The sequence below is a fragment of the Pelobates fuscus genome, chromosome 1 (genome assembly GCF_036172605.1).
Source record: "Pelobates fuscus isolate aPelFus1 chromosome 1, aPelFus1.pri, whole genome shotgun sequence".
Lineage (NCBI taxonomy): Eukaryota > Metazoa > Chordata > Amphibia > Anura > Pelobatidae > Pelobates > Pelobates fuscus.
Window position 1 is genome coordinate 36981746 of NC_086317.1, and position 21393 is coordinate 37003138.

General features: G+C 39.3%; 1 protein-coding gene across 2 annotated transcripts; it reads left to right on the forward strand.

Annotated features, from left to right (window-relative positions):
- The first annotated feature begins 6767 nt into the window (after positions 1 to 6767).
- On the forward strand, positions 6768 to 20823 carry CFAP298 (cilia and flagella associated protein 298). 2 transcript variants are annotated; one of them, XM_063442811.1, is made up of 8 exons: positions 6768 to 6889; positions 12563 to 12703; positions 14337 to 14504; positions 15636 to 15703; positions 16500 to 16658; positions 16913 to 17044; positions 17861 to 17956; positions 20597 to 20823. In XM_063442811.1, the coding sequence occupies exons 2-8, from the start codon at positions 12565 to 12567 to the stop codon at positions 20705 to 20707; spliced, it is 873 nt and encodes a 290-aa protein (XP_063298881.1). In that variant the 5' UTR covers positions 6768 to 6889; positions 12563 to 12564; the 3' UTR covers positions 20708 to 20823. The 2 variants fall into 2 exon arrangements, with proteins under 2 accessions (XP_063298881.1, XP_063298888.1); XM_063442818.1 differs by lacking the exon at positions 6768 to 6889 and adding an exon at positions 11928 to 12073.
- The last annotated feature ends 570 nt before the right edge of the window (positions 20824 to 21393 follow it).

Genomic DNA, 21393 nt, shown 5'->3' on the forward strand with positions numbered 1-21393 from the left:
CATAAAAGAAATGTATACCTCATGTGCAATTCATTGTTTTATTTTGGCCTATATAGCCAGGGCAGAAATGCACAGTTAAAATGCGGGGAGAGACGGGTTTTGATGCCTTTCCACCCTCACAACAGTGTCTGCATAGTAAGCATTTGACGTGGGCAACATAACTCTTTATAGATTTTTCTGTATTTTTTACATATATTTAAACTGTTGGTTCTATGTATCACAATATACGATTTATGTCTCCGATCTGGTGTATCTGCTGCCCTCGGGCACCTCCCAAGCTTAGTTTAATGCCATGGATGTTCTGAATGAACTTCCCATTAGCAATGCACTTTACATATGAACATATTCAGGGAAACCCTTTGCAAAGCGATAAATCTGAATTTAATATTAGTCATGTATTGATTTCAATGAGGATTAATGACAGCACTTGACCCACAAATGTCCAATTTTGCCTTAATAAATATAATTCAGTAAATAGCTTACGTTCAGCTGAATGCAAAGTAAAGATTCTTGAGTAAATGAGGCAAGACCTGTTGGTTCTTACTCACACATAGGACCGACCGTGCTGTTGCCTTTGAATTGAACTTGCTACTTGATCCATGAGTCTGACCGTTTGATGTCAATATTTTAAAAGTTATGTGGGTTAAAGGGACGTTGCCGAACTGTTATGCTGTTCAGAGAGCATATTCAGACATCTGCTGTATACTTATTTTTACCACATTTTCATATTGTAGATAACGTAGAATTCCAAATCAAATTTACATATGCATACCTCGCAACATTGGGAGGTATGAAATCAGGACAGTGGGTGGGCATGCATTTCTGGCAACAACCAAAATGGGCAGTCCAGCCCAGTAACGGGTAAGAGGGTGGGCACCCTGACTTGCGTTCAAGAACACCCAGTCTAAGCACTCTCTTCATGGGCCTAGCGCCCTCAGTACAGAGCAAGCACATCTATGCGCCCGCACTGTGCTGGCAGGGAACATTCCTCTGGTGATCCTGGATGTGGGACAACAGAATAGGAGCCCAAATTCAGGATGGTCCAGCCGGAACCAGGACAGTTGAGAGATATGCTTATATTTAACGTATAACTGTGTGATATATTCCAAATCATTTACCTCTTGGTGGCAAAGAACACAAACAGTGTTATTGTTTTTTGTTTTGCCTGTGCACACAAGTATTAAGGAAGGTAGACTGCATTATTACATTAACATCGACATAACGCTGCTACTTTTATTTCACGTGGACTTGGGTCTTTATATTTTAACAGTTTGTGTGTTGAGTTAGTGCATAATCACATATCGGCCATTAAATAGGAGAGTTCTGTCCATTCTACCCATGTGGTATGTAAAGGATTACAGGTGAGTAATGCACTTCATAGTTCAGTGCTGTGGAATATGATGGCGCTTTATAGGTTGGTCAATATTTGGATCCCATCTACCTGCGGAGAGGGACATTGTTATGGGAGTTATGCATAAAGAGGCAAGAGGTTTGCAACTTATAAGTAAAAATATCAGGTCCAAAGACCTCTTGGCTTAAAATGTGCAATTCCCTTGTCTGTAGTTGACAGTTCTTGTACAGTAAATACCTGGCTCCATAAACCTCTCCAACACATCACAGCTTAGTACATCTCCCCTGGGGAACCTGTGTCATACATTCTAATGACCAGCCACATCCAGATGTTCATTTAGAACCTTTTAGAGTGTAGAGAAAGTTCTCTTAGCATCTGAAGATGCTGCTTTTGGGTACAAAAATAGCATGACATATGTGTTTAATGTATTTTAAAGGTTCTATAGATTTAATGGTGGTATCCTCAATAAGAAAAAGTAAAGGGATGTAGTGTATTTTATATTGCGCTTCTATTTTGTTGTACATTTTATAGAGAAGTGATTATTATAATAGGAATATTGCTTATATTCGTATGGAATTGTGTTGTCTTTGGGTCATTTATTTCAGTTTCTTTTCAATTCAAATGAGATGTACTTATCTAGTAAGCTTTTTGCTTCAACTTGACTATTAAGATGCCATATTGTTTGACCTATATGTCATTATCACCCTGGAATGTGTAGCAGAAGTGACTCTCAACTTTGAGTTAGAATTCTATCTGTTACAGATCCTTAAGTAAAATTAATTACAATGCATCAAGGGTAGGCAACTTGGTTTGGCAAACTACAGTTCCCATGATGCCCATGGTTCCAGAGAATCAAGAATGCTTTAACGAAGTACTGGAGAACTTAACCAGCATATCCCTGCTTCATATTTTATTTTGGCAAAATTGTATTCTTCTGTCACCAATATCCAAGTTATATAAACTTTCTAAAACAATAACTGCTGAATATTTAGTACTACTGCAAAAATAAGTCATTTATATAAATTCCGTGGTATATATATGTGACTAGTCGCTTTAACATGTCAACCTTCCGTTGCTTCTGTGGTATGTGTTTGAGACTGTGTACAGAACAGAGCAGAAGTATTTATCAATGCACAATATCCTGCTGTACACTTACTGTGATCTGTAGTGTGATGCTCAAATAAATAGAAGTGTGTTCCAGGGTTCTTGACTCTGTGTATTTTTACTTATTCTTCTAAATATTGTAATGTTTATTGTACGCATTACTGACTATGTGTAATGGCTAATGTCTCCTGAATAAGGCAGCTATGTTTAAAAAATAAAATAAAAATAATAATAATTAAATCTAAAATAAACAGAGGGACAAATGGACAAAAAATACTTGTCATCAGACAAATTCCCAACCATTATGGGGAGGGAAAAAATAGAAAGTTTTTATATATATATATATATATATATATATATATATATACCCTTTACCATACCTAGGTCTATTTGCAAAGGAAATTAACCGCTATGATCCTACACCAAATATGATTGCAGAAAAAGAAATAGATTTATGAAACCAGCACTAGAGACTGGGTGGGGCAAAAAAACACTAGAATACTCAAATGCAACAGTGATTAGGGAAAGCTAAGCACTAAAAGGGCTTAGCGTCACTTCAGGACATTTGAAGTTTAGATTGCATACAGAGCACACAAGATCTAACAATGCAGACCGTTACAATGCTATAATACTCTATACAAGTGAGTTTTCACCATACATAAGGGTTGCACATATGAAGAAAATTGAATTTTGTGTATCAAAATGTTACTCTGAGGTCACATAATTTAGCCTACCGTGTAAACATATTGCAAGTGCCACGAAGAACCGCATTTAAAAAAAAACTATTTTTGCTTTATTATATTTTCTATAAAAAATTGGAAATCTCTCTGGATAGGGAATTTAGGTAACACAATCTACCAAATCGATTGTTAAAAAAAAAATGTACATAACTATAAACAAAAGACGTGAAATATGTGAAGTCAGCCTGCGCTTTGCAATATTTAAAGGGAGACTCCACTGCCCAAATACAAAATAAATAAGTCACTGTTTAGTACATATACCCCAAATGAAACCTTGCATTCATTTAATTATATGTATTTTTCAATGGGGATATATCTGAAATTAGCCTGCAAAACCTGCAGTTCTATTGTCTGCAGCCTTTGCACGCTGTCCCTTGCTAACCCCGCCCAGACTTTCTCTGTCTGTCCAATCACAGACTTACCAATGCAGCTCAATGAGAAGTCTTTGTAAGTCAGGTGATCTGGCCGATTGCTGCCTCTTGAGGTCAGCTGCATTGAGCTAACAAAACCAGGAAGTAACATTCGCTGTTGTCTGCTTGAAAGCCAAGTGGTGTAACCAGGTTAATTCAGAAAAGTTTCTATTGAAATCTGCTCTTTTTTCAAAGTGAAAAAAGGACAACACACTCTTCACACACAAAGCTTCTCAGCAAGCTAAAGTTGTTTAGGAGTCTAGAGTGACTCTTTAATCCAAAAAGACATGTTATTGAAAATATTACAAATAATGTCTCAACTCGAGTGGTTTATAAATATTTAATGGTAGTGGCCAGATGTCCAATATGCACAGAATTTACATTAGCTAAACCAGGAATCTCACTTATAGTGAAACACTGCACATAAAGACTCCAAGCACCAGGAACACATCAAATCACTGATGTGCTCATGGTACTTGTAGTAACCCTTAAAAGCAACTCTGTTACTCTAAACCAAGCACGTCAAACTCGTGGGCAACATGCGGCCCACAGGGACCATCTTTGCGGCCCGGCGAGCCGTGAGTACATGCTGGTGTTATAGCAGAGTAGTCACCTGCTTTCCCCACATTGCAGGTGCATACTCTGCTAAAATATTTGGCACAGGGTGGTAGAGGGGGGTGCTGTGGTTTAGTAGAGGAGGGGACTGGGATTTAGTAGAGGGGGATGCTGTTTTTTTGTTTTTTTTATACTGTACTTTTTCAAATAAACCTACATTTCAATGAAAATTTAAGGGTTTTTTTTGCGGCCCACATAAACTTAAAGGAACACTATAGTCACCTAAATTACTTTAGCTAAATAAAGCAGTTTTAGTGTATAGATCATTCCCCTGCAATTTCACTGCTCAATTCACTGACATTTAGGAGTTAAATCCCTTTGTTTCTGTTTATGCAGCCCTAGCCACACCTCCCCTGGCTATGATTGTCAGAGCCTGCATGAAAAAAAAAAATGGCTTCACTTTCAAACAGATGTCATATACCTTAAATAATTGTATCTCAATCTCTAAATTGAACTTTAATCACATACAGGAGGCTCTTGCAGGGTCTAGCAAGCTATTAACATAGCAGGGGATAAGAAAATCTTATTAAACAGAACTTGCAATAAAGAGAGCCTAAATAGGGCTCTCTTTACAGGAAGTGTTTATGGAGGCTGTGCAAGTCACATGCAGGGAGGTGTGACTAGGGTTCATAAACAAAGGGATTTAACTCCTAAATGGCAGAGGATTGAGCAGTGAGGCTGCATGGGGCATGTTCTATACACCAAAACTGCTTCATTAAGCTAAAGTTGTTTAGGTGACTATAGTGTCCCTTTAAGCATACCTTGCATCAATCCGTTCTTCTCTTCCTCACCCCTAATGTGTTCTCCCCTTCTTTTTCAATCCTTTTCCTTAAATACATAAGGCAAATAGGAACTAGTTTCATCTTATGTATTTTTTCCTCTGATTGACAAGTTTTGTAATTTCCCCAAGTCTTCACTTGTGACAGATGGGGGAATAAGGCATTGTCTTGGTCATTGCAAAACACTGTGGCCTGTAAGGTATTGTCATGTATAAAAAAAGGAGCATTAATTCTCAGGATAAATATGCTGTTCAATTTTGGGCACCTATTCTAAAGAAGAGTACTATCGCACTAGAAAAAGTGCAGAGGTGGGCTACAAAATTAATAAAAGGAATGGGACATTTTAGCTATGAAGAAAGGTTAACAAATTTAAACCTCTTTAGTTTAGAAAAAACAATATGATAACATTACACAAATATATCTGGGGCCGATTGTGTGGAAATCTATTCATAAACAGGGCTATGCATAGGCCACAAGGTCATGCGTTTAGACCGGAAGACTAATTTCTGACTGTCATTCTGGGGTCATGAAGGAAATTGGAAGTGCTTCAAACTATCTTTTGGATTAACAGCAAAAAAAAAACCATATGTGAGGAAGGCTTAAAGGACCACTATAGTGCCAGGAAAACACTCGTTTTCCTGGCACTAGGGTGCCCTGAGGGTGCCCCCACCCTCAGGGTCCCTCTCCCGCCGGGCTCTAGGGGGTGGAAGGGGTTAAACTTACCTCTTTCTCCAGCGCCGGGCAGGGAACTCTCCTCCTTGGCTGAATGCGCATGCGCGGCATGAGCCGCACGCGCATTCAGCCAGTCCATAGGAAAGCGAGAGGCCCGGAAGCGCCTCTAGCGGCTGTCAATGAGACAGCCACTAGAGGCTGGATGAACCCATATGTAAACATAGCAGTTTCTCTGAAACTGCTGTTTACAGAAAAAAGGGTTAAACCTAGCTGGACCTGGCACCCAGACCACTTCATTAAGCTGAAGTGGTCTGGGTGCCTATAGTGGTCCTTTAACTTAATGGACACATGTCTCTATTCAGCCTATGTAACTATATCTATAGAGGCTCACGGGCTGCTGGTAGATTAAGCACCAGGATCTTAAGAAAGATGGCGGCACCTGCGCAGGACATCAGATAACTATATCTACCCCTCCCGCCGCAGCAAACCAAGCAGCGAGGTCACCGTGGGGAGTCTCTGCAGAATACGAAAACATTCCATTAGGTGAGAGAGCCGCTTTAATGAGGGAATGTCGTATTAAACGCAGTAACTTCGTTAAAACTTAGTTTACGATCTGTGATGGGACGCCTTTGCCAACAATTCGGGTGTCAGGAATTCAGATTTTAGGACAAAATGTAGGAAAAATTCGAAGTCGGCTATTTGGACATAAAATGTGAAACCCACGTCAAGCTTTCTCAACAGCTCGCACGTTAGTAAATAACCCTCCTAGTGAATAATCCCCTGGGACACCTACAGACCATGGCTGGCATTTGGACTGCAGCTCCCATGATGCTCAGCCAACTTTGTGGCTGTGTCTGACCATCTACAGCAGGGTGTCAACCCCCTCCTCCCCCGTTACTGCTGGGTTACAGTTTGTACACATGCTTTCCATTGACCACAGGCCATCAAATAGCTCACACTGACCGCCAAACCTGCCGCCAGAGCTGAGCGCCCAGCCTGGGGGGGTGCGCATGCGCAGTGACCGGTAACTTGTGGCTAGGCTGGGTGTGCGCATGCGTTGTGAAAGGCAGCTCGCGTCGCTGCTGGGTGCGCGCATGCGCAGTGACGGGCAGCTCGCGGTTCCTTCGCAAGCTCTAAGGCGGAAGTTGATTCCTGTCTCCTTGGAAACCAGTCCCCGGAAGTGCAGTGTGTGCAACAGGCAGGCTACCAGGTCATCAGGTGAGTGAGCTGTGATGCTGATAATAAGTTAATATCATATAACAGTGACAGCTAGTGACCATATCCCGCATTATTACCTGTGTGGGCTCTGATATAATATAATATAGGATCTCCTGCCTCCCAGGGTCAGACTGAGCATGCAGAGCTGGACATAGACTACACGCAGTGCATGCTGGGTATTGCCATGGAGGGGGGGGGGGGCTGGTTAGACTACACGCAGTGCATGCTGGCTATTGCCATGGAGGGGGGGCTGGTTAGACTACACGTAGCGCATGCTGGGTATTGCCATGGAGGGGGGGCTGGCTAGGCTACACGCAGTGCATGCTGGGTATTGCCATGGAGGGGGGTCTGGTTAGACTAGACGCAGTGCATGCTGGGTATTGCCATGGAGGGGGGCTGGTTAGACTACATGCAGTGCATGCTGGGTATTGCCATGGAGGGGGCTGGTTAGACTACACGTAGTGCATGCTGGGTATTGCCATGGAGGGGGCTGGTTAGACTACATGCAGTGCATGCGCTGGGTATTGCCTGTGTATAGAATAACACAACAATTTCCAGGATATCTAGAATGTATAAAAAAAATCCCACAATGGTGAAGTATGTACAATAATGAGTGGTTCAGACCCGGAGGTAGAGAACTTACAAGATTATACTGGAGATCAGCGCCTGTCTCCCTTCCAAAGGGTATATATTCAAAACGGCGTTTCCTTCAGGATGGGTATGCGATGTAGTATAGCAGCATATGCAAAGACCTCCAATCCTCAAAGGCAAAAAGATATATAGAGCAGTATTGTAGTAAAAAGAGAATTTATTAGTACAAAATGCACTTACATCAATAAAAGGTAAAAGCAGCTTGTCTCCACTAAACAAGTGGTACCCAGGAGAAACGAAATCCCTCTGTGGTAAAATGAACAATAAAAAGAAAAGCCAAAAACATTAAAAGTCTCTAGCTGGTATCCAACGCGTTTCGTCTTCTAGACTTCTTCAGGGATATGTAGTAACGTTCACATAGTCCTTTCTTTATATAGGGCTCCAAGATCTTTCATTTTGCCGCGAACCGGAGAACATACTTCCGGGTTTCGTTTGTGCCGGTTGTTGATTGGCCGGACGTGATGACGTGTTCCAGCCGTCTGTGTAAGGAAGAGCTATTTCCGCGTTCCACTATGGAACGCTTGCCGTCCTATCACTTAAGACTGAAAACGCTTCCGCGTTCCACCGTGGAACGCACGGCAATTCCGGCAACCAAAAGGTTGCAACGAAAAGACGAGCGCCCAGGGCGGAACCACGGAAGACTAATGGAACATATAAAGACTGTATGGGCTCAAGCCCAACAAACAGGGGGGAACAAAAATAAATAAAATCAAAAAGGATAAAAATAATAAAAATAAGAAACAAGAACAAGAAAAAAACAATCGGTAAACCATACATAATAAATAAAAATACAAATATATAAGTGTCACAAATACACCCAAAACTGACATAATAAAATACAAAGAAAATACAGAATAATAATCATACTAGATGCATAAAACCAATATACCCTAAAAAACTAAAAATGTCTCAAAAGAATCACTGTATTATATAGACTACAAAAGCCCCCCTAAATCAATATCCTGATTGAGGCCCATATTTAAAGTGTTTAAAGTGTAGATCCAAAAAGCTTCTTTCTTAGCTAGGTCATTAGTTTTACTTCCTCCTCTCCAATTTGTTGTGACCTGATCTATTCCAATGGCGACGAACGTCGACCATTGAAACATACTACAGGAGTTGCAGTGATTAGGGACACTATGCTCCACCTTATGTGTCCTAATATTGTTAAAGTGTTCTCGAAGGCGAGTATGCAAAGTTCTGATGGTCCTACCCACATACTGGGCACCACATCCACATTGTAAAAGATAAATTACATATGTGGATGTGCAGTGTACAAATTTCTTTGTTATATGTTTGGTTAGTGTAAGATCCTGTAAAGGATATGGTCCTTCTTTTTTGGTGGGTGCATGTGGAACATGCCCCACATTTATGGAAACCTGGCGTCTTTTGTGACTGGAGAAAATTCAATTTTGGACTTTTTAACAAATTTGGTAAAAGACTAGGTGCTAATTTATTTTTTAAATTGTCTGCTTTTCTGTATATGACTACAGGTTTTTCTGGTATCTTATCTCCTAAGATGTCATCTTTTTTCAAGATGGCCCAATGCCTTTTGAGGATTTTTTCTATTTTCTTAGCCTGAGAACTATACTTCGTAATGAAGGCAAACTCCCTATGGCCGTCAATAATTTGATTTTTACATCCTATGGTTTTATTCTTATTTTTATCTTTATCCATTAAAAATTCTGCACGTTCTCTATTTTTTATTTTTATAATATCTTTTTCTATTTGATCTGCATTATAACCTTTTTCGACATATCTGTTTTGTATTATTTTTGATTGTTCTTCGAACATCTGCACATTAGAACAATTCCTCCTCATTCTAGTTATTTGGCCCTTTGGGACATTATTAAGCCATATTGGATGGTGCAAACTAGTCTTTTTTATAGCGGTATTACAATCGGTCTTCTTAAAGAAAGTTTTAGTATGGAGAATCTCATTTTCTATGTATAGAGTTAGGTCCAAAAAATCTATGGTGGTAGTACTAATATTAAAAGTAAAGTTTAGGTTGTATTGATTTAAATTGATGGTATCAATAAAATTCTTCAAGCCTTGTTCCTCTCCTTCCCAGATAATGAGTACGTCATCAATGTAGCGTCGCCATAGGACGAGGCTACCCCCCGGATGTGGTCCCAATTGGATGCATGAATCCTCCCAATGGGATACATATAAGTTCGCAAAACTGGGGGCAAACCTCGTCCCCATGGCGACGCCACACTGCTGCAAATAAAAATTCGAGTCAAACCAAAAAAAGTTCTTGGTTAAAACAAAATGAATGCAAGACACCAAAAAATCAACTTGTTTTGAACTTAAAGTATGTTGTTGGATTAGAACGTCCCTGATAACCTCCAAACCCTTAATATGGGGGATATTGGAGTACAGGGAGGTAACATCCACCGTGGCTAGTATATAGGAAGATTTCCAAGTAAAAGATTGTAAAGTTTGAAGGATATGAGTGGTGTCTTTTATAAAGGAAGGACATAAAGAAACAAAAGGTTTAAGGAAAAAATCCACATATTCGGAAAGGTTGCAAGATAATGAATTGATCCCACTAATGATTGGCCGACCTGGAGGGGTCGTCAAACACTTGTGGATCTTAGGAAGGAAATAAAAAATCGCTATTTTGCATGTTGGATTAAAGATATACTGAAATTCTTTGGAAGAAATGATCCCTTGGTCTAGACCTATTTGGAGTAAAGCTCTAAGATCCTCCAAAAAGGACTTGGTGGGGTTTTGTACAAGTTTTTTGTAGGTGGATTCATCCTCTAGAATTCTGTAGGCTTCCTGCATATAGTATGTTCTACTCATAATGACCGCCCCCCCCCCCCTTTATCGGCCTCTTTTATGACTAAATTATGATTCTTTTTAAGTTGATTGAGAGCCTGTCTTTCTCTATTGGTTAAATTGTGTTTAGAGTCGCTATGTTTCCAATGGATTTTATCAAGGTCATTCTGGACTAAATCATTAAATACCTCCAAATACTTTCCTTTCTCATGCGATGGATAGAAATTAGACCTTCTTTTCAAGGATGAAAAAACATTGGGACAGTCCTCTAAGGGACGTTCGGATATGTCTATAGTATCTATATGTGTAAGCGAAAAAGTCTCATTTGTTTTAGTCAAATTACGTTTTTCAAAAAAACGTTTTATTGTTAGCTTCTTTAGAAATTTTTGGTTGTCCAAAAAGAGGTCAAAAGGTTTTATCCCAGCAGTCGGAGCGAATTTTAAACCTTTTTCTAGTAATGTTAATTCCTGAGTGGTTAAATCTACACCTGATATGTTAAAGATTCCCGATGGATTTTTATTTATGGTGAGTGTATGGTTACTGAGAGAAGTGAGTCGTCTAGATCCTCTAGTTCCATATGAGGGCGTTTCTTTTTTGGGGAGCTTAGTAATTGGAATCTGTTTTTTGTACTTAGAATGCTTTCTTTCTTTTGGTTTTGCCCCTTGTCTAAAAAAACTGGGGAGAGGTTTTTTGGAAGACTATGAACTTCACAATTTTTATCTGAGTTGCTCATTTTATGTTTATTTCTATTTTTGTTATCTTCTCTAAAGGTATTCCCCTTAGTATCTGTACTTTGATGTTTATAGGGTTCAGAGGTTAACTGTGGAGCAGTTTTTTGTACATAAACCTTTTGTTCTCCTTTTTCTCTCCTATTTTTGGACCAATTTCTAATTTTTCCTTCTTTATAATCAATTTGATCTCTCCTAAATTTGCTTGCTTTAGTATTAGAAATTCTATCATCCACTGTTTTTATTTTATCTTTTAAAATTAATCTGTCCTTTAATCTGTACTGTCACTTGTTGGTGTAGTACAGATTTTCTCCTTTGTTACTATATATTTGGTGTATGTGAGGTACACTTTTGGGTGTTTAGCATTGCTCTTTGGTTCTTTTGGGATAAAATACAGTACATTTCTTTTTTATATCTTTTTTATAGCATGCTGGGTATTGCCATGGAGGGGGGCTGGTTAGACTACACGCAGTGCATGCTGGGTATTGCCATGGAGGGGGGCTGGTTAGACTACATGCAGTGCATGTTGGGTATTGCCATGGAGGGGGCTGGTTAGACTACACGCAGTGCATGCTGGGTATTGCCATGGAGGGGGGGCTGTTTAGACTACACGCAGTGCATGCTGGGTATTGCCATGGAGGGGGGGCTGTTTAGACTACACGCAGTGCATGCTGGGTATTGCCATGGAGGGGGCTGGTTATACTACACGCAGTGCATGCTGGGTATTGCCATGGAGGGGGGCTGGTTAGACTACACGCAGTGCATGCTGGGTATTGCCATGGAGGGGGGCTGGTTAGACTACACGCAGTGCATGCTGGGTATTGCCATGGAGGGGGCTGGTTAGACTACACGCAGTGCATGCTGGGTATTGCCATCCTGCAGCACTAATCAGAAAGCAAACATAAAGGAATACTCCAAGCACCATAACTAGTACAGCGTGCAGTAGTGGTTATCAAACAGTTTGACAAGCTACCCTGTGTCAGCCAGATGCTATTCACATCCTCAGTGAGTTTACTGCTTTGAGGTAAGTTTATGGCTCCTTAGATCAGTCAGCTGACATTCATAGCCAATGAGCTGGGTCTGCATGGGAGGGTTTTGTTGAGGAGAGAAAGTGACTGCTGCCTAGTGGACCCCATGGAGAAAGAGACTACTTGCATGTGAGGGTGACAGAACACTCCTGGCACCAAAGCCACTACAACTTGTCATGTAAGATCTCATTTAGTCCACACATTACTAGGTAAATCCAATACTATAATTTGGAAGTTTGTTTTGTATTTCAATGGATGTCTGGCAACAAACAGTGAGAAATTAAGTTAAGTCTCTTGGGAAGAGCTGCCCAGGCATTTAAACATAAAGAAAATCACACAATGCAAACCTGACTTCATCCACAAATCCATCGTAAGAGGTCCATTTTAAGGAATGTAATAAAAACTACTTATTAAATCTCAGTGAGAGGAGACAAAAAAGGTGAATACACATAGTATTATTCAAATATGGATTTTCTCCTTTGCAGAAATGGTTCGTTTACACGTCAAACGGGGAGATGAAAGCCAGTTCCTATTTGATACGACGGTTGATATTCCAATGGAAGATCTGATCAAACAAGTGTCTGCCATTTACAATAGACAACTTAAAGTTGATAGGCTATGCCTGGGTAAGTAATATCTGAAATAACACTTCTACAGGTCTTCCAGTGGTCCTTGAATCGTTAGAAGGACACTGCAGGCACTGTAACTGCTTCATCTCATTGAAGTGGTTATAATGTCCCCTGGCGCTATCCTTCCATTAAGCGTTAAACCTTTTTCAATGTTTTAATGCTAAACCAGAGGCCTAAGCTGCTTATCCCATCTGTGCTGCTTGAACCAGTGAGGTATATTGGCTCGAGCAGCTGTGATTGGCTGAGTGTATCAGCTGACAGCTTTCATCTTATTATAATGCCCATTGCGGTTATAAATTGGTATGACTAAAACAGTATGTAATATCTGCCCTAGTCATACCTCCAGTAGGGGCTGGGCTAGGGGAAGCAAGGGATCCTTATTTAATGTTAAACTGCTGACATTTTTTTTTTTTTAACAGTGAATGGAAGGAAAGTGCTAGGAATTCAGACACTATAACCAAAGGGGTGAAATGATTATAGTGCCTACAGTGTCCCATTAATTAATTTATTCAGTAACTTAGAGTTTGAGGTCATCAAAGGGCATTGTCTTGAATGTAAGCTCAGCTTTACCATGTCATACATAATGGGTTAGCAGGCAGAGAAAGTAAATGAGGTTTACTCACTAAGCAGCAAATGGTGTACTGTTGTCCAAATTCAGTTGTTTCAACCAAAACTTTGCTAATCCCTACACTAAAGCAAAATTGCAACCATCAATAATGATACAGACCAGGGGATTTGCACATGTATTTAACTCTACGTCTCCTTAACGCAGTAATCAAAAACCTTTACCCTTTTAACGGTACCCTAATCAAAATCCCAACACTAGCCTTAATTCTACAGTGAAAATTTATAGACCATAGTGTCAAAGTCCGTACCACAACAAAACACAGAATTGTGTGTGGAATGTTTTTGGTTTGATTTTTTCTTTAACTTGTGGCACCATTTCTATGAAATCTTCCTGTGGTATATTTTGAGAGAAGATACAAAATTTTTTTCCCCGTAACTTAATTTGGTATTTTTTTTCTGATGTTTATATCACTATGGTTATTATGTACATCAAGGAGAATGGTGACAGGAAATTACAACACATGCTACATGTGTATTAAAGCCAGACCTTTCACCTAACCCCCATTATATAAGTTAAAAATGTAATCCATGCATTCGTTTGTAAAAACGGAGAAAATATTCTTTACCTGAAGTTTGATACCAGGTCTCTGTACTCCCATGTTGGTGCGCTCTTGCCTGGCATACCGCAATGGGTGGTGTCTGTGTGCTTGGCATTATTAGTTATTCTAAAGATCTAATATATTCTTCAGCAACGTGCATTGGCATTATGAATTCCCATAACAGTCACTATATTACAATGTATAAATTGATAAACTGATAACAAAGGGAAATGAGCTGTAATCCTAAAATAAACTGCATTGTATTTATATATTTTCTAGCAATATGGCCAGTACAGTATGCAAACAATGTGTTACTATGTCATGATAGGTACACTTTAAATTGTATATTTAAGTGATAATATTTAAACTGTTGTTGGTGTGGTCTCTTTGTATATAAGAGTAGTAAAAGCAGTATTCTGAGTTTTAATGACACACCTTTTGTTATTTGTCTTCCTTGTTTGCAGAGATCGGAGAACTGGCTGAGCATGGCATCATCATTCCCCCAAACATGCAGGGTCTCACTGACGAGCAGATAACAGAGCTCAAACTCAAAGACGAGTGGGAGGAGAAATGTGTACCAAGTGGTGGTAGTGTCTTCAAAAAGGATGAAATTGGAAGGCGAAATGGACATGGTAATTTTGAGGACAGCTCTAGAGCTGCATGTTATTGTGTTTATCAGATTAAAACATTTTGGTTAATAATTCTGCAATTCATACTCTTTCAACTTCTCATGATGTAATTACCGAAGAACAAATATTTGAGTATAGATCAGTGCCTGCTATAAAGAGTGCGTATAATACTGATATTGGTGATCCCAACAGTTGGACAAGCTGATTGTTGTGTGATCAGTACTCTAGAGCAGCGTTTCCCAATTGGTGTTCCGCGGAACCCTGGGGTTCCGTGAGAACACAAATGGGGTTCCGCCAAAATTTCTAAAAGCAAAATGGCCACGGGCGGCGAGGGAGCAGTGGGCAGTGATCTTCCTGCTCGGCTCCCTCGCCTGCACAGCAGTGATGTCACTTCGGCATCACTTAGAGGCACGCAAGGGAGCTGAGCAGGGAGATCACTGCTTGCTTGCACGCCAGCCGCTCAGCAGCCCCACTGGACTCCAGAGACCGCATGCCACCTGCTCAGCAGCCTCACTGGACCCCAGTGACATAGATACTCCATGCCAGCACTCCCAAAGGTAGTGGGGCTGGGTGGAGTAAAAAAAATAATAAATTGTATGTGTGTCTGTTAGGGAGTTTGTATGTGTTTGTGTGTCTGTCAAAGAGTATATGTGTGTTCGTTAGTGAGAGTGTATGTGTGTGTGTGTATCTGTGTGTCAAGGTTTGTGTGTGTGTCACTGTGTGTGTGTGTGTATCTGAGTGTGGATATGTGCCAGTGTGTGTATTTGTGGGTGCAAGTGTGTGACACTGTCACTATGTGTATCTGTGTGTGTGTGTGTGTGTATTTGTAAATCAAGATGTGTGTGTGTGTGTCACTGTGTGCAACTGAGTGTGCGTATGTATCTGTGTGTCAAATACAGTCAGTGTGTGTATCTGGGGGGGGGGGGGGGGAGGGGATTTGGGGGATACACTATGTCAAAGGGTTCCACTGGAAAAATTAATTGGGAACCCCTGTTCTACAGTGAAGATCATAACCAGTATTAATAACCCAAATATCTTTTTAAAAATACTTTTGGCTGTTACCTCTTTGCATAGTACCATTGTGTTCTATTCTACAGGACACTAATAATGTATTTATGGGATATTTTTTTCCAGCACCAAACGATAACATGAAGAAGGTGTTACAGAATACTGTAGAAGAAGCCAAAGCCATGGTGTCTAAGGTATGACTGTCTGTGTGTTTAACATTTTACCTTTACATCTTTTGCTTCAATAGCAAAACATTAGTAATTATGAGTTAATGTTTTGTTGTATTATTAAAGATAAAGAGACAAAGCGATTCCCTGCTACAAATTGTTATAAGATGGAATATCTTTATGATTTTACATCCCTTGAGAAGCATTAGCTACTAACTATGCATAGTTATAAAAGTGCCAAAATTAATCAATTGACTATATAAAAAAAAAACTCATGTTTCAAAATAAAAAAATGGCTTCAGTCTTAACCAAACCTGCAAGTTCTTAACAGGTGCCAACGAACACCCTCTCCTTGAGAGTGAGGTCTTGCAATATTGCGTTGATCATAGTATTTCTGGGATTGGCCTTTACAAACCTACACATTCCAGGGTATCAATATATCTGCTATATATTTTACAAAATTCTTAAAACAGGTAGGTGTTGATGGGTGTTCAAGGAGTCTAATGATTTGCCACTGAAATAAAGAAATACTATGTATGTGGCAAAGCTGGTGTGGAGACCTTTTGTTCCTTCAAATGTTACTAATTACAAAGGTGCTTTGCTGATCAGGCTCTGCAGTGCATTTTATCACTCGATGTTCAAACATTTCTCTCTTATTGACATGGCTGAGCCTGCTGCTTTCCTAATATTGACATATTACACCATTAAGTGGCAATGTATCCCTTCAGTTTCAGCTTTAGACTAAGCATTGTGTACATCTATAACCACCTACCTGGTCATATCACATATATACAGTCTGTGTGTATTATTTACCCTCCTACAGAAACAAGCTGAGGCCAATGTGTGTTTGACAATGGAGATGGTAAAGGGTGCTCTGGACCAGCTCCGAGGTGCTGTAATGATTGTTTATCCCATGGGATTGCCTCCACATGACCCTATTCGAATGGAGTTTGAGAATAATGAAGATCTTTCTGGGACTCAGGTGATATATACATTTTGTGACATATGATATTGAAGATCCAAGCTGATATTGGATCTGAATAGATCCAGTGGCAGAATTCAGTATAATATTCAAAGTACCGCATTTGAATTTTTTAAATTTTTTTACAAGTTACCATTTCATGGACGCAATGTATTCCATTTTATCCTTATTTGATTATTATTTTGTTGTTTATGCATACTTCTGTGTATATCGACCTGTATTCTCAGTGAGAGTATTCATGGTTTCTATTCCAGGCTGGGCAGCTGGTTATTGAGGAATCCGATGCTCAGTTATGGTGGGCTGGAAAAGAGCTGCAGAGAAATAAGAAGCTTTCAGACTTTGTGGGCAAAAATGAAAAAACGAAAATTATTGTTAAGATTCAGAAGGTAAGTTCTGAATCCATGATTCCAATAACGTATTGCGCACAGTTGGAAATTTCCCCTGTTTTTTAACTGGTAAAAACACAACCCAAAACATTAGCAGACAAGGCATGTTGATATCAATGTTAACCCTTATAATAAACCATGTTTCAGTTTACTGTTAGGGGTAAATTGGTTTTCCATCCCTTTACATAAGACCTACAGCAAAACTAAGATTGATCGTTTATAGCCTTCCTCCTTATTGGAATACATTCTCTATGACAGCCAGGATGAAATTCTGGTTTCACTATGAAACGCTGCACAGACAGAGAACCGCTCTCCCACAGCGTCCTTAGCCAGCTCGGAACAGAAGGCTAGTATCAAATCTGTCCAAAACTGGTGTCTGAAGCCAGCAAGCTTGCTGATGGAAGGGCCATTTTAGCAATTTGTTTTGTTTTTCTTTAGAAAGGGAGGTGGAGAACCAGGCTAGGAAGGGTTTCTCTAGCCATAACCAGTGTTTTTCCCCACGTATAGCAGCAGTACTAGTGCTTGCTTGGAACAACCCTTTGAAAGTAGAACAGAAGCTTACTTGGCCTCTGTGCAGTATTATTAGAGGCTATCCGCTATGTAGTGTTTCTGTTCAATGCTTCTTCTAGTAACCAGTTTTCATGTGGTTGAATCCAGGTAATGTTTAGGTTTGACTGGTCGTTTTTACATGTCAGATGCGTTACTTGTCTTACAAATAAAAACACCTACACATCGCAAACGCTGATATTCTAAATCCCCATAACTGGAAAATGGCACATGTCATTTTATTTCTTCTTTCTTTTAAAACCCTACAAGAGAGGTCACGGAGCACCAGCACGTGAACCAGTTGTTTCTGACGAAGAAAAAAGGAATATGATGATGTATTACCACAGAAGGCAAGAAGAATTAAAGGTAAGATGTCGTTTGTAGGTGTGCTATTTTACAGTGGGAAATATAGAGGACTTTATAGAACTCTAGTAAAACTTTTTGTTAGATTTACTTACAAAGATGTAAACTGTGATTATCAGTGGGACGTAAGGTTTAGCTAATTACCTGGACTAGTTAGTCCCTGATGAGGTACTAAGATGGCGATGGCTTTGCTTTGTAAAGGATGTATTTGTGACAGTTTCACGCCATGGGAAGAATTATCTGAAGCTATAATTGAGCTATGTAATATTCCTCTGGCTGTTATCTGATAACTAGTGGTTAGGGAAGGGGTTATTGATCATTTTATATTATCACAGATTTATCTGTAATGTGAACAAATAAAAACGAGAAATTCACACTTGTGCCCCTTTAGGATCACTATTAGAAAGTCAGTTTTGTCATTTACATTTTTAATAATGAAAGGGTCTTTTTAAGTTTAAAAGATAAACTGGAGAACAAATGCTAAACGTATTGAGTAGGGTAGCAAATGTAATCACAACAAACTTTAAATGGAGGAGAAAGATTAGAGGGAACACAAATGGAGAAAGGTGTTAAAGGAACATTACAGAATAAAAATGAAGGGAAAACATGCTGTTTAGTAGACATACCCCCAATAATACATGCATGCAGTAATTGGGAGTAGATCTGAAAAGATCTTGCTAAATTGGAGCTGGAGTAGAATTCTTCTTGTCCTTTGTACAAATGATCTGCTCATCTCCTAAATATCCCTCTGTTGTACTGACTTTTTAAAACTTCTATTTCTATGTCTAATTGAACCCACTGGCTGTCTATATGTGTAATTAACAAACTTACTCTATTTATTTAACCTTTCTTCAGTAATGCTAAAACCATTTTCAGTTTGCTTCCTGCATTCAGTGAATGTCCACTTTATTACTCACTAAACCAGAAAAACTTGGAAATTCACGCGTTTAAAATTTAAAACCAAAATAGGAAATTGAAAGATTCTCAAGCTCAGCTGTTTTGTCCTTCAGTTTATAATTCCCTGATCAGATGTGTGTTCAGGGAAGAACTCGAATTTAGATGTATATTGATTTGCTGAGCTACATTTATAGTCTATTGCTATTAGCAGTAAATATAATTACCAATATGGATACCGCACTCTCCTGGATCCCAGGGTGCAACCGGGCCTAAAGTTGGCCAATCCTCACAATGTGATTTGCAAAAAGTAATGATGGTCAAGGCACTCAAGTTCAATCCAGTGGGCAGATTTATTGGAGCAAAGTAGAAACAACGTTTTGGCCCAAAACAGGGCATTTGTCGAGCACTTGACAAAGGCCCTGTTTGTAATACCTAGGAATAAAAGTTTGTTGGAACTCGATTGCAGATTTAGAAAAAAAGAAATTCTGTCAATTTAAGAATATTTCAAGTAAGTGTTTTATTGCTTAGGTCTTGATATAACAGAATAACATTTAGTAGCAGTTCAATCTATAGTATGCAGATCCTTATTTGAATACTTACACAATGTCCAATATAATTATTTGCAGAGTATAAACAAGAAGTATATATGCAGGATATAGTCAGGTTGCAATTTAAATACAGGAATACATTGAACTGACTTTTGTATTGACTGGTTTCTCTGTTTGAGAGGATTAACCCCTTAAGGACCAAACTTCTGGAATAAAAGGGAATCATGACATGTCACACGTCATGTGTCCTTAAAGGGTTAAACTGAATGACGTGAACAATACAGCAATTCCCAGTATAACAGAAGAACGTAGGTTGTTTGTAGAGGTTGGTGATTAGAGAGAGTCCTTTCCGTGTTTGAGAAGTCTATAGTTCAGCAATCTCATTTTGGAGTAAAGAGATGAGAGTAGTCAAAGTCCCTTCCGTGTCCAGGGAGTAAAGAGCTCAGCAATGTCTGTTTTGTAGGTTCAGAGGTTCGGTACACAGGGAGCTCAGACGGCACTTGGTAATATGAGCACTGAGCACTTGAGATTACCTGCAGCTTCTTTTTAACACAGGTGTGGGTGACATCAGAAGCAAAAGCGGGGCCTGATCGGTGAACCAGGACGTTCTGCACAGTGTATCTCCCGATATGTAATCCTGACACTGTTGTGGGCCGACACGTTGTTTCTACTTTGCTCCAATAAATCTGCCCACTGGATTGAATTTGAGTGCCTGGACAATCATTACTCTATTGCTATTAGCTGGGGCGTTTTGGAAATCTCTATACTCCCTAAACTCTATGCTTGAATAAGTGTAACTAAATCACTAGCTTCATGGTGAACATTAGATGTTTCTGTAGCTCCAGATCTCATTTCTTACCAAGACAGCTGTTATTAATTTAATGGTCCAGTGTAGCACCTTGATATCCAGGATAGCTGATTGCTGTTCATGTTTTTACTTGTCCCTCGTTCTCTCCAGGTCAGTATTTCTCTCCTCCAGTCCTTGGCGACCACATACTGGCCATATCCAAGCAGTTAGTCATGGGTTTAACCATGTTCTTCATTTTAATTCTGGGCTGTTTAAGAACACTGATGTTGAGAACTCGTAGTGTAGATTGAATTCAACTCTGCTATTTAAAATATTGCAGAATATCTTGGATTAGCACTGTACTCTGCATGTTTGTTGGTACCATTTTAAAATGCATTTCTTTGTTTACAGAAACTTGAAGAAGATGATGACATCTCCTACCTGAATTCTGACTGGGCAGACAATAATTCTTTAAAGAGGCAGTTTCAGGGTGTAAACAATATTAAGTGGAGGCCAAAATAATTGACCCATTCATCATATCAAATCCATCTTCTTGGCGTATTTATTAATTCTGTCTTGCATCGTATTCTCATCATCCTACTCCTCACACTGTAGCAATAAAACAATATAGTTTCTTATGTTTGATTTTAGCGTGAACTGTTTTCTCTTATTTTATTTTTATTTTATATACGCCTGCTGTTGCCAAAACAAAATCCAGAATACTATTTAGATTTCTCATTTAATCAGTTACTGATTTTTTTTTCTCTTTGCTAAAGAAGGTTATTTAGTAAAGTGTAAAATGTTGGTAATTGAAAGTGAATTTGAACTTTCAGGCCACAATATCTCCATGTCAGCTGTGTTTTGTTTTTTTTTTGTAAATCTTTATTTTTGGAATGTGAAAATGATAAACATAAGCGTACGATCACAAAAGCCTGTACGTATCGAAACAGTAAATATCATGTGCATGGATGACTAGATTCGCTTCACAAACATTTTATAATTATAGTTGGTCTCAATGTTATAATGAGTAATACAAGTCTTATAGTTGGTATGGTAAAGGGTACCTATTTGCTAGTGTCACCTTTAGTATTTTAGGGGTGCGAGCTACGGGGAGAGGGTGGGATTGACTAGGACGGAGTACTATGTCTAACGTCTTGTCCTACGTCCCGAGGATGTGGGTTTATTATGAGGCCCTTCTGCGCTTAGGT

Excerpts from the sequence above, each read along its gene's own strand:
- CFAP298 (XM_063442811.1), top strand. The coding sequence starts at position 12,565 with ATGGTTCGTTTACACGTCAAACGGGGAGATGAAAGCCAGTTCCTATTT. Across the intron at positions 15,704-16,499 it reads CCAAAGCCATGGTGTCTAAG|AAACAAGCTGAGGCCAATGT; the intron begins GTATGACTGTCT and ends ACCCTCCTACAG. Across the intron at positions 16,659-16,912 it reads AAGATCTTTCTGGGACTCAG|GCTGGGCAGCTGGTTATTGA; the intron begins GTGATATATACA and ends TTTCTATTCCAG.